The following is a 14,099-nucleotide window of genomic DNA, read 5'->3' as shown; positions in this document are numbered from 1 at the left end:
CCTGTATCAAGTTGGAGGCTGCTAGTTCTCTGTCCCTCTGCCTTGCTTCTTTAGTACAAGAGCCTGGAAAATAGGGTCATGTGGTATGACGTGATGATCATTGGGATAAAGGGAATCAACTGTGAATTGGTAAAGTGACATCTTCACACCTTCTGCTAAAAACCTATGATTTGCAAAGAGATGTAAGTAGACATCCTAGCAGGTGTTCTTTCTGTAGCACTAGCCTAAGTATTCAAAAAAGAAAAAAAATCCATTTTTTCTTCTCTCTCAGTTCCCAACCAACTATTTGCAGCTGATGGTTGTAGTAGACAGGTGTCTAGTCTTTCCCAGGAATCAGGAAAGAACAGAGTATTGCTGAGCTAGGAGTTGTCTGTTGGTTTGATAAAATTGCTGACTGATTACCACTCCCTGGATCTGACAGGCTAGCTGATCTGCCCTTGCAGACAGTATATTTTTGCTGCATTTTTGTGCATGTTGATCTTTCCTGACTTCAGTTTATTGAGAAAGGAAGTGTTTGTGTTGATCAAAAACATAGAAGAGCTTCTCATGCTCCACAGTTGGCTAACACCTTAAAGCAAATATTTCAAATAGAGTTAAGCAATGGGAGAGCCTCAGTTATTTGGGAAGGTTTAGAAGGGAAAGAAGATGGAAAAAATAGGGTAGACTTTCCTGTCATACATAAAGTGTGGGCCCCTAATCTCTTGCTATATTCTGTGTTCCCACCTCCCTCTTCATTTTAGAAGACTGGAATATTTCTAAAGAGACCACCCAGCAATACCACCAGCAGCTTCCATAATGGCAGCAGGAGTAGCAGCATGGCTGCCTTTTGCCCGAGCAGCAGCAATAGGATGGATGCCAGTGGCCTCCAACCCTATGCCAAATGTACCTCGGCAGGAGAGGAAACGTAGTCAGGATTCTCTGATTGTGCTGAATGTGAGTGGCACCCAGTTCCAGACCTGGCTGGACACCCTCGAACGCTATCCTGACACCCTTCTGGGCAGCTCAGAGAGGGATTTCTTCTACCATCCAGAGACACAGCAATACTTTTTTGACCGGGATCCTGATATCTTCCGACACATCCTCAATTTCTATAGAACAGGGAAGCTACACTATCCCCGTCAGGAGTGCATCTCAGCCTATGATGAGGAGCTGGCCTTCTTTGGTATTATCCCTGAAATCATTGGCGATTGCTGCTATGAGGAGTACAAGGATCGACGACGGGAAAATGCTGAACGCCTTCAGGATGATGCTGATCAGGATAATGCCAATGAGTGTCACCTTCCTTCCATGACACCTCGAGAGAGGATGTGGAGGGCCTTTGAGAATCCACACACCAGCACACTGGCCCTGGTTTTTTATTATGTTACTGGCTTTTTCATTGCTGTTTCTGTCCTTGCCAATGTGGTGGAGACTGTGCCCTGTGGGATAACTCCTGGGGCCATCAAGGAGCTATCCTGTGGAGAGCGCTATGATGTGGCTTTCTTCTGCCTAGACACAGCCTGTGTCATGATCTTCACTATTGAGTATCTCTTGCGCCTGGTGGCTGCTCCCAGCCGGTACAAGTTTGTCCGTAGCGTCATGAGCATCATTGATGTTGTGGCAATTATGCCATATTACATTGGCCTGGTGATGTCCAACAATGAGGATGTCAGTGGAGCTTTTGTAACCCTGCGTGTCTTCCGGGTCTTCCGGATCTTTAAATTTTCGCGCCACTCACAGGGTCTGCGCATCCTGGGCTACACTCTGAAAAGCTGTGCATCAGAGCTTGGCTTTCTCCTTTTTTCTCTCACTATGGCCATCATAATCTTTGCTACGGTTATGTTCTATGCTGAAAAAGGTTCATCTGCCAGCAAGTTCACCAGTATTCCTGCTGCTTTCTGGTATACCATTGTTACTATGACCACCCTGGGGTAAGTGCATATGGTTTTATATCTAGGCAAAATATAGATAATTTGCATTATTCTGGATTATCTTTACCTGTTTTTTTAAGTTAAAAAGATGATGCATAATTGTGCTCAATGAAGAAAATGCTTATGATCCGTTTATGATAGGTAGAAGATGCCACTTCACTTTCTCTCATGTAAATATAAAATATTGAGAACTACAATTATGAGTTCCCTTAAATTCTAGGATTGCTGTAGAGTTTGTATTTTTTTTTCTTTCACATATTCAGATATCATTGTTAAAGTTTCTATGCAGGTTTACCCCCCTACTTTTCCTTCATGATTAATGTAAAGATAGTTGAGTTTTAGGCAAAAGATAATGATTCTATTGTCCTATTATCCTTGATTCATATGATAAGGAATTTTATAATAATTTATGTATTCATAGCAAAAATGTAATTAATCTTTCATGTAAAAGGATTACACTCAAATAATATAAAAACTAACACAATGCAACTCAATTTGCTTTCTAAATATATGTCAAAGTTGTCAATATAGCTGATTTTGAAGTGTTGCAGAAAACATTTAAAGCTCATGTTTAGTTTTTCATTCTGAAAGTTAATTTGGGAAATGGTGATGAATTCACCATCAAGGAATTTCATAGGTTATTTTATGATTTTTGCAATGTAGCATTTTATAAAAATGTCTTTTCTGAAGAAGGAACATGATTTAAAATAGGTTTTTAAAAAAGTTTTAATGGGAAATTGTTCAGCCTATGCTTATCCTCAAAATGAAAGATATCCCATAAGGCATCTTACAGTATTGTCTGGATATGACATATAGAGGTAAGTTAATTTGAAGAAGTTTATTTGTAATTTTATTCCAAATTAGTTGTACAATAATTTATTGGGAAAGGATTAATTTCTTTTTTTTAAATGCCCATGTTGTATTACAAGTCCTGCAAATTTATCTCATAAGTTCTACAATACCTTTCCCCATCTTATTATCCTTCAAACATTTTGAATGGCCCCAACCCCTATTCCTCATCATAGGGCATGGAGGTTAAGGAAGAAAAGGAAAAGATTTAAGTTGGAAACATCTTGTTATCAACTCTTATATTTTATCTCAAATACATTTATTTGCTCTTAAATAAAGGAACTGATTATAGATGTAAAATTTGACAAACAAATATTGAGTATCAAAACAAACAAAAATATTGAGCACTGAAAATATATATTCTTTCTGGACCAGGTTTAGCATTTCACTAAGGACAGTGAAATACATGTATATGAATGACAAGTCTTTCTATCTTTCTGGTGTATAAAAACATTGGTGACATTTCAGAAATAGGACAGAATGCAAGAATTAATCCCCACTGTGTTCTGTAAAACTTTAAGCATGTAATTTAAGCAATATCACTGAGATCAATGGTAGCAGAAAATACTTAACACTGCTTTGGAGATGGATATAAATAAGATTTCAATTATGATTATAATGATAGAATTATCTATTTGAAATGAATCAATCTTTAATAAAGCTATTTTGGGCTACTCTACAACTATAATTAACACTTTAATAAAGAAAAAAAGGCGTTGCTCTGTTTGTGTGTGTTGGGAAGAGGGAAAGAAAAAGTAAGTTTTCAGGTTTTTTTCTATTCAGTTTATTTTCCTGAAACTGTTCCCTTCAGTCACTTGTTTGCTGGTCAAGTAGACTTGTGGAGTTTCATAAAGAGAAAAAAAAATATTATGACCATAATTTTACCAGTTGAATTTCTTTTTTAAAAAAATAAAACTTTTATTAGACTGGGTCAGATAAAGGACATACATAATATATATTGGACTGAAATTTGAAGTGACAGACACCAGATTGTATCTGTAATGTCTAATTGGAAATCAGAGACATTTAGGTTGTGATTTAGTTATATGTTAAAGGTAGCGATAAAAGAAAAAAAAATGTCAAAACTTAATAGTGTGGCTCTACTATTTATCACAAAAGATAGGCCTAATCACCAGCATTTTTAATTTTTCATTCATAGTTCTAATGTTTTATACTGCAGCAAGATGCATTTAATTTAAATGTCAGATGTAGTGGCTATTGGTCTTGTCCATGGTACTGAAATGAATATTTGGTTTTTATTTCTTTGCCTTGAACTGTTTTATTTTCTACAAGCTGAAAATAATTTTTCACATTGTTAGTGGTGTGTGGACTAAGTTATTAAACTTTTTGTGAAGTACATGTTTGACAGGAAGATATATTAAATAAGAATTCAAACTTTGCTTTTAGTCCTTAGAAAGGCAACCTCTGTTGTATTTTTTGACAATATTCTTACTTACATTCTGCAGGATATCTTAAAACTTACTTCTTACTCTTATAAAATAACATTTTGTACATTTAAAAATAAATAGGATAATTGCTTATAACTACACACACACACACACACACACACACACACTTGTGCAAGGTATTACCAAAGGGTCATTACACTGTAATAAATGCTTTTCAATAACCACTTTATCTCACAAATCATAAAATTAACTAAATAAATATAAAATAAACATTTTGTTTACATCAGTTCTTTTTCCAGTGTAAACCAGTGACTGAGAACACATCTTAAGAATACTCTGAAAAATATATACTGTAGATACAGGTATAGGTTGCATGCATGTGAGTGTATATAGGCATGAATATATACTTCAGTGTATATTCTGTTAGTACAGTGATAAAAAAAAATAAAAAATGTAGAAGCAGGAGTAAGAAAGCAAGTTGATAACATTGGTAATGTGTGTTATATCCCTTAATCATACATTAAGCAAAATTTACTTATACTGGTTTAAAACTTTAAAAAAGACTTCTAATATATTTATGTAGAACAGAATACTTTAATAAAGAATAAAATTAAACCTCTTGTGTTTAGTAACTAATCAGAAATACTTTACAGTCTTACAGAATTACTTGCAGCTTGATGGCATGTTCAATATATTTTGCATACATTGCAGAGAACAACTAAAATTGTTATTAATCACACTCCTACAGTATAACTGAAAAGAAAAAATAATAGGCATCCTTTCAGATTTCCATAGAAATAAAACTGAAACAAATTTATGTATCCACAATCTCAACCTTGGGATGTCTATTTCCACCGTTACTAAAATTCACTACTTTTATAAATACACATTTGGAATGCTAATTTGTTCAATAAATGCAGCAGTGATATTTTGGTAAAACAAGATTTTAAAAGGATAAAATAAGAGTGCATATTTTTATTTGGTATATTATTTTATGTTATTTATTTCTATTCATTTTTTCACTATGAACAGATAGATAGATAAAGTTATATTGTGTTTCATGTTTCCCATGTTGCAAATGATCCATTGTGAAACATAAAAGTTTAGTTATAAGAATCATTGTCTTATCCACTATACAGGTAGTCCTCTATTACAATCAGTTGTTTAGTGACTGTTCAAAATTACAGACACTGAAAAAAATGACTTATGACCATAATTCACACTTACAACCGCCCAGGGTCATGTGATCAGAATTTGAATGCTTGGCAACTAGTTCATATTTATGAGGGTTGCAATGTCCTGGGATCATGTGATTATTCTTTGTGTCTTTCTGACAAGTAAAGTCAACAGAGGAAGCCATATTCACTTAACAACCCTGTTACTAATTTAATAACTGCAGTGAATCACTGAACTGTGGTAAAAAAAGTTCATAAAATGAGTCAAAACTCACTTAACAACTGTCTTGCTTATCAACAGAAATTTTGGGCTCAGTTGTGGTCATAAGTCGAGAACTACCTGTACTATAGCTGCAGAGCTTTGAATGGTAAAGAATCTATTAAGAAGAAGGATACTGATTTATAAAAGCAGGAAATAGAATGAATTAGCACATTGATCTCATCCACAATCTTCTGGTTGTAATTAATAAAATCTGTAAAAAATGCACCTTAGTATTATTTATTAATATCCAACCAAACTTTGATGAAACATTTGTTACAAACTTTCTGGGCCTTCCTGTAAATTAAAGGAATATATTGTATCATAACCAAAGATATGTGGTTTACATTGCAACTCCATGTGCAGTTTTCCCTTAGTGATTTACTCTGGTTCTTTTCGTCCATTTCTTCTAGTATTTTACCATGATGGAATTTAAGGTGCTGTTAAGCATTGAACCAAGTCGTTTCATGTTTTCCTAGAAACTGTTTGTTTCTTTAAAATGTACGGTTCTATTTTTGTATCTACATAGTTTCAAAATATTGATGCATAATAAAAAATATTAAAATCCATCTAAGCTACCCAAAGAATTCTAAAATCCATAGTAGAAGTATTTAAGCACATATTATATCCCCAAAGTAGAATTAGCTTGGATGTTACTTTGTGCCTGGTGGGGTCTGCAGAGGAGTTGGTGGGTCAATTTGAGGCCAAAATTGTAAGGCTTTATTCATCATAGTAAACAGTCTGAAGAGGGTCCAAAAAATAACTGGTAACCACTACAACTATTTTAGGGAAGAGGTGGCACCTCTGGAAACACCAATTATCATCTTCACCTTGCTTTCTGAATTGTCTTCATGACTCTGCATGAAAAAAATGCACTGAAGCAATTTAGCTTTGAAGTCCATCACATATGCATCATGAAATCTTTCTCTTTCAGGAATGAATGTACTTGATTTAGTAGCTGAAGTTAATAAGAGGTCCTTTTTGTCACTGCTGTAATGTGATTTTTCACTGTCAGTACCAGACTGAAGAAAAGCTTCCACCTTTGAAGCTCTATCTTAAAAACTGCAATTTGATCAAGATAAGACAGACATCCTAAAGTTTGAAATCTTTGGCCTAGAATCACATTGCATGAGCAGAAGCCTCTATTTCCACTTAACTACACCAACAATGTTAACAAGTAGACAGCAAGAACCTAGTTGCATAAGTACTCACTCTATGTGAGGTAGAGTTCAGATACTGCAGAGTTCCAGCCCACATGGACATGTATGTGAAGCTCTCTATTGCAGTTTACTTACAAGTATTACTTTAATACTTTACTTACAAGTATTATTTACAAGTATTAACTCTGATCCCTTATACTTTTATATGCTTTTTTATTTTTGTTTCAATAAAGAACAAGTATGTTTTAAACCCATTATTCTATTCAACTGAACTTCAATGGCCTGTTCCTGAATAAGGAAAAATGAAATACATTTTCACTGAAATTTCTGTCTACAACTGTCTACTGATTTTGTAGAATCTGTAGCTGAAAATAAACAGGGAATTAAAATATACTAATCTCCTTTAGCTTACAGCCATTATTTTTTATTGTTTATAGCTCCCAGAGCAGCATAAATGAATTTGCTCTTTTAAAGGGCAGGGTATAAGACTGCATTACAAAAGTTATAACTTAGGTATCAGTGATGAACAAATAGAAGAGAGAAGCAAAAAGGGAAGGAAAAGAAGAAAGATGTAAAGTAGATGGGAGCTCAGCAGGAGCAAATGCAACTGTGTGGATTCATACTTAGCTGGGACAAGAAATAAGTCTTTAAAGGCAAGGTAGGTTAAGGTGATAGCTTGGAAAGAAGAAACAAAGACTTTTCTTAATAGAGGGAGAGAGAACAGCGTGAGTAGAAATTTCATAAACATAAAAGTGGGGTAGAAAATATGAATAATTAGACCACTGGCCTCAGAGCCACCTCCCCATTTCAATCAATAATAATTTATTCAGTCAATGATCAGCAAACTATAAAAACAAAAAGTGAAGCAAATAAATTTAATAATATGCTAACAAGTGGCAAAATAAATCATATAGTAGAACATTCACTCCTATATTATTATGATGTTAGAGAAGTTGTTACTCATATGATAAACCTGAAATGTTAATAGATATAAAATTAAAATAAAAACTATATATTCCCTAACAATTTATTCTTTATGATGAATAAAACCAAAAATAATATTTAAAACAAAAGGTAATTATGTCTTTAAAATTATATTTTTTTTTCATAGCAGCAACACAAAATTTGGGTGCTGCACATGTAATGAATAGTATTAAATCCTGAAAGAAAGGTTCATTTAAAATGCATCTGGCCTCCCAAGGAAATTATCTATAAGGGGCAAAATGTATATTGAGCTCATATCTCTAAAAAATCTACAATATGTGCGAGATGGTTTTGATTTCCTCATCATGCAAATATTTTCAGCCACAAAGATTTTACTGTACCTTCCTTGAAGAAGTGCAAATGGAAAGAATGTTAAATCTAAAGAATGTGATTCTCAGCTTAAGGAAAGTTGCTGTATCTCAGACGCCCCTGTTTATCCAAATTCTATCATGTTCAGGGAGCATGGAATTCCACATTATATATTCTTTAAATAATTAATTGCTTAGCTTGTTTCCAAAACCCCTATGAGGCCAGCTTATGCTCTACCACCTGTTTCAAAGGACAGGAAAAGTTATCTGTTAAAACTAGAAGGGTCAGACCAACTGGGAAGAATTGCATTTTTGAGCCACTAAGTTATTACCATTTTCCACATCCTAACCTGAATCAGTGGCATTCCTGTATCAAGACTTAACAAAGCATTTGATGTTCCATCAGGTGCAGCTAGAATTGATTGCTGGAATTTTGTTGGCACTACTATCTGGCACTACTACTTCCTCAAACAGAATACTATTTGTGTCCCATAAAGGATTTCAGATAATATTTTGGCTTCAAAAAGTTTTAAAACCATGAGGATCCTTCCCATTTTTCATTGGACTCACTGACTCTGGGCTTGTCATTGTCTTTCAACTGAACCTAACTCGCCATAAAATAAAACGAAGGGTAGCCACTGTGAGTTCTGTCTTAAACATCCCAAAGGAAAAGCTGGAGTTAAATGAAAGAAATATAAAAAGCTCAGTGGAGACCATAAGATTTTCATTCTGTGCAAAGATATGGAGGGCCAAAAGTTACAGCCAACAATATAATAAAAGTGAATAGAAAAAGGTAAGACCATGGACCATTGTGACAATAGAATAAACAGAATAGTGGTTAAATTATGTTGCAGTGAAGATAGTACATTGGTAACCGATTGATTTTCCCAAACTGCTTTCTCTACATTTTTTTTACACATCACTTTGGTTTAGTTACAGATATGCTATTTTTCTCCCTTTATATTTGATAGAGAATTACTGGGGTGTGCAGGTGCTTCCTGGTACTAGGGAGACTGAAGTTTTGGTTTTACCCTTAAGCACAGAAGCTGCCTGGTGACTTTGGGTCAGTCATTCTATCTCAGCCCGAGACTGGGCCATTGAAAAACATCTAGCTATTTACCAACCTGCCCTGAACCAGGCGGTAGATTATAATCCATAACCTTTAGTGAAATGAACATCATCATTTTGGGAGTAAACGGTTTGATTTGGGATTATGTTGATGATGATAGTGACTAATACTGCAAATGCACAACCAAAATATATTGTTGTGATGGAATGTAGTGAGGAGGTGGATGCCCAGGAGAAGGGGTGCATTCCAGAGGAGTATGAGTACAAGTAGTCCTTGACTTACAACCACAATTGAGCCCAAAATTTCTGTTGTTAAGTGAGACTTTTGTTAAGTGAATTTTGCCCCATTTTGTAACCTTTCCTGACATAGTTGTTAAGTGAATCACTGCAATTAATAAGTTAGTAACTTTGCTGTTGTTAAGTGAATCTAGCTTCCCCATTTACTTTGTTTGTGAAAAGATTACAATAAGTGACCTTGGGACACAGCAGTGGTTATAAGTATGAACAAGCATCTGAATTTTGATTACATGCTACAAAGGTTGTAACTGTGACTGGTCATAAGTCACTTTTTTCAGTGCCATTGTAACTTTGAACTGTCACTAAATGAACTGTTGTAATCGAGGATTACCCATATTAGAAAGAATTCCAAAAAGCATACTTTGAATTTTTCCTTACCTTATTAAATATAATATTTTCACATTCCCTGACTAAAAAAATACTTTTATATTCACTTAATGTGTGATAATTACAATTAATATTCAGTTATTTTTAAACAAATATTAAATTTCAGAAACAAAATTTGGACAAAACTCCATTGCACTCAGCTTATTTTATTTAAAACATCCATTCTGATAAAGCAAAAAGCTTCATACAAATAGTTCTTCCTTCCATATGGATTGCAAGTTCAGGTATGGATACGCAATTGAATGCATAAGTCCACTGTCTTGGAAAATCAGAGAGGTGGCATGTCATATTTCAATCACTGTCTTAAAATATATTAGCACTGTTTTCCCCCTCCAGATATTTCCCTGTTCAGATGGAAAATATTTCCTGCAAACTAATGGACACCAGAAGAGGAAATAACTAGATATATGATTGATATGTTTTGTTCCATGAGTTCTTCAGTCACACAGGTATCCAAAAAAAGTATATTTCATCCAGACTACTTAGTTTGGTCAAAGCACAGGCCTACACACCTAAAACAATTGGATTTATATATCTAATCTCCACTTAAAATGCAATTTTAACAAAGTAACAAGGTAATTTTGCATTTCTTCTTGCTACAAAAAAGAAAGCTTCTGTTTACAAACAAAATCTTGTGCAGAACTAGCTGGATAGATTCTAAAAATAGTCTATCCTTTTCGATCATGTACTTTGTACATATATACAAAGGGTTAATTACAGCATTGGCTGTAATTAACTGTCTTAATTAATTTACTTCATACTATTTTAGGCAAGTAAAGTTCTACTCCAATGCCCAAGCCGAATTGAGTGACAAGAATGTGATAGCTGGTACAGTGTCAACATTCCCTCATGAAGTTGTCTAGACAATCTACTATAACCAATAGAAAAAGTTTATATAACGTTTGCAGATATATGTTGGTTTAAAACTATTTGATCCTATACAGTTAACTATGACAAAATCAATAAAAATATGCATTCAAAAATAGGTCGGGTATTGTAACTGAAATATAGATGCATATTAGATGTTTGCCAATAACTACAACTTTAAAGAAGGACAGATCCAATCTTGTATCTTTACTAGAATTTTCTGTGAATACTCTAAATCTATAATGTGGTGCTACCATCCATGGCTCACAATGAACAAATATTGTTGTGCTTCATACTGTAGGACTTCTGAGATATTTTTAAAGCATTTTTATTAACATAAATATTAAATATTGGTCCATTCATTGCATGTTCTACAATGGACCTTGTTCTTTACTGCAGATTATAGTTAATGAAGTGTGACATCTAGCTATAATTTTAAACATATTCATTATAGCTCTATAAACATAATACTGAAACATCACTACCTCCCTCTACTGGTATAATTATTAACATTTTCAAAAATGTTCTAAAACTTGAAATATAATTTTATATTGTACAACAAGGAAACTACAATAATTATTGAAGCAAAAATGGTAAAATTTGGGATAGATACTAAGTATTTTTCTATTTAGTTTCACAAGTTCTCTTTAACGTTACCTGAATCTGGCAAAAAAAAAAGTTTACGTGTGCATATTTTTATATAAATCTTTTCTCATGCATACCGACATGCATGTGAATATATGTCTCTGTGTGGAGAACTATGTGTGTGTATGTTTGTGCTTGTGTTGAACGTTTGCAATTTAAAAATGTATGCTGTTTGGTATGAACATGCGTTTTGTGCCCTCATAAATATTCAGCAAGTGAGTGTGACTTTGTTTTTTAAAATTTTCTAATGGATTTAATATTTACTATCTGTAGTTAAAACTAAAAACATTTTTATTTCAGTTTTGCTTAGTTGTTCCAAGTTTAAGGATATATAATATATTTTAGCATTCTATGTATAGTCACACAGTGTTTGAAACTGTTCTATTTCTGAACAATATCTGGAAAAATTATAAACATCTCAGCATGTAAAAGTGTGTATGCTGTTCACCAACACAAGATTTTACAAAGATGTTGCATACATACACTTGTATTACTTTACACTATGACTAACCATAGCAATATTTTTTTTGTTTTTGTTTTAAAGAACAGCTGGAGAAAGGAGATTTTTGAAATTTATAAAGTCAGGGGAAAAATGACTGCTGTGCTTTAAAACAAAAATCCTTAGTGCAACTATAATAAAGTTATGTTTATACCCTTATATTCAACCAATCTAGAGAAGAAAAGAGAATTGTTATAATAAGAACACTATGAACAATGTAACAAGTATTAGCAGGTAGGTTTTGATACCATGTTGTATTAGGAGAAAGTAAACCTTTTATCTTAAACTCAATACAAAATTGCCAAAATGAGAATTGACATCTTGATAGCTTCTAAAGGTGGTGGGAAGATCAAGAAATAACCTTGCAAAGACTTCCGGTGGCTGCGCGGCGCCGGAGACAGCCTTCCCGGGCTGCCCGCGGCTCAGCTGAGTAATTTTCACCCGAAACAGCGCCGATCAGCTGTTCGGGTGAATTTGAAGCCCCCTCCTCGGGAGAAGAGGAGGGGGTGAGGCCCCAGGTAGGGGTCGAGTTCTCCGGGGCCGCCTGAGCTTGTAGCTTGGGCGGCTGAAGGATTGAACTCCCCCGTAGCCTGGGTCGCTCCCAGCTGGTCAGCGTCTCTGCTCCGGATTTCTTGGAGCAGAGCCAGGCGTTTGCGACCACCCCTGCCTGAAGGAAGGACTATGGAATAAAAGGAGCAGGCAGAGCGGTACAAGAGGAAAAGGTGAAGAGGATTATTATATTTTACTCTCGAGCTCGATGGGCTTTTTAAACTTAAAGTGAAAGTGCGTCACAAGTGAAAGTAGAAGATGGTGGCTAAACCTCCCCCAAAAACTCTTCGGAGTGGTGGAACTTCTCCGGTGCAACAATCATCATTGCAGGCGTTGCGTCCTCCTGATGTATTGACACCGAAGGATTTACAAGATGCTCTTGAAAAACATGCCCAGGTAATTCTGGAATCAATGGGTGATAAATTTGCACAGATGGAGGAGAAATTGGAGAAATTGGAGGAGAGAATGGAAGAGAGGATGGAACAGAAGTTCAGTGTGTTGAAGGTAGACATTTTGTCTTCAGTGCATAAAGTGGCTGAATGTGTGGAAGATCTGGAGGAAAAAGTGGAAGATTTGACTCAAAAGAATGCCATATTAGAAGCAAAAGTATTGGAGAATGAAGATTTAAGAGACAAAATGGACAGAGAATTGAGTCTTGCTCAATATTACCAGATGCAGTTTGCTGTTAGAATCAGAGGCTTAAAAGAGAATATTAAGGAAGATCTAAAGCAGCTGATTTCTGAGGCTCTGGAAGTGGTATTGAATCAGCCAGCATCTGAAATAAAGGGAGGTATGGATAAAGTGTTTCGTGTGAATTCATGGATTGCTAGACAGAGAAAGCTGCCTAGAGATGTGGTGGTTTATTTTGCAAAGAGGGAAATTAGAGATGAAGTTATACAAGCTGCCTATGATTCTAAAGTTTTGGTTCTAAAAGAAATTCCTCCAAAGATTTTAAGGAGAAGGAAGGATTTTACATTTCTTGTGCAAGAGCTTAAGCAACGAGATATAAGGTTCAGATGGGAGATCCCAGTTGGGTTGATGGTGATGCATGAAGGTAAAAGGTACCGTTTGGTTACTGTGATGCAGGCGCGTGATTTTTACAATAACGTTTTAAAAGCAACCCCATTATCACTTCTGGAAGCTGCAAAGAGATCTGGAGAAGGAGAACATCAAGAGGCTGAAGATGGACAGACAGAGGAGAACGGTGCTGGAGGAGATCAAGCTACAACTTCTTTGGATGATCCTAGAGAGCAGAGGGTGACGCGTGCTGCTTTAAAACGATCAAAAAAAATAAAAGAACAAGATCAGCAGAAGTCTATGGAACTTCCACAACGTACTTACAGCCAAGCAGTGGGAGGAGCACGGCCTAAAAAAGACAGTCCTATCAAAGCAGTGCTTCAAGAGCTTTGGGATGATATGCATGACAACTAAATTTTTAACTTGGAACGTTAATGGACTAAACTCACCACAGAAGAGGAAGAAAGTTTTTCAATATTTAAAACAATTCAAGATAGATGTTATATGTTTGCAAGAAACGCATATTAGGGTTGTGGATCAAAAGTATTTATCGAACTCAAGGTTGGGTACGCAATTTGTTGCTTCTGCAATGAATAAGAAAAATGGAGTGGTTGTTTATGTTAAAAGTGCTTTAACAGCAGACTTAATTGAAGCAGATAAGCATGGAAGATACGTTATGATAGAGCTGCTGCTAGAAGGTAAAAAGACGCTTTTAG

At 35.1% G+C, this 14,099-nt stretch overlaps 1 protein-coding gene across 1 annotated transcript in view; it reads left to right on the top strand.

The window, feature by feature from the left end:
* Positions 1-795: 795 nt before the first annotated feature.
* Positions 796-14,099, top strand: part of KCND2 (potassium voltage-gated channel subfamily D member 2) — a gene marked incomplete at its 5' end in the record, with an annotated part of 331,962 nt that continues 318,658 nt past the window's right edge. Inside the window, one exon of the mRNA XM_081331014.1 lies at positions 796-1,910. Coding sequence (XP_081187140.1) covers positions 796-1,910 — 1,115 coding nt within the window. The remainder of the gene's footprint in view (positions 1,911-14,099) is intronic.

This window comes from Vipera berus, assembly GCF_964194415.1.
Source record: "Vipera berus genome assembly, chromosome: 6".
Classification (NCBI taxonomy): domain Eukaryota; kingdom Metazoa; phylum Chordata; class Lepidosauria; order Squamata; family Viperidae; genus Vipera; species Vipera berus.
This window is presented reverse-complemented; position numbering and strand designations above follow the sequence as displayed.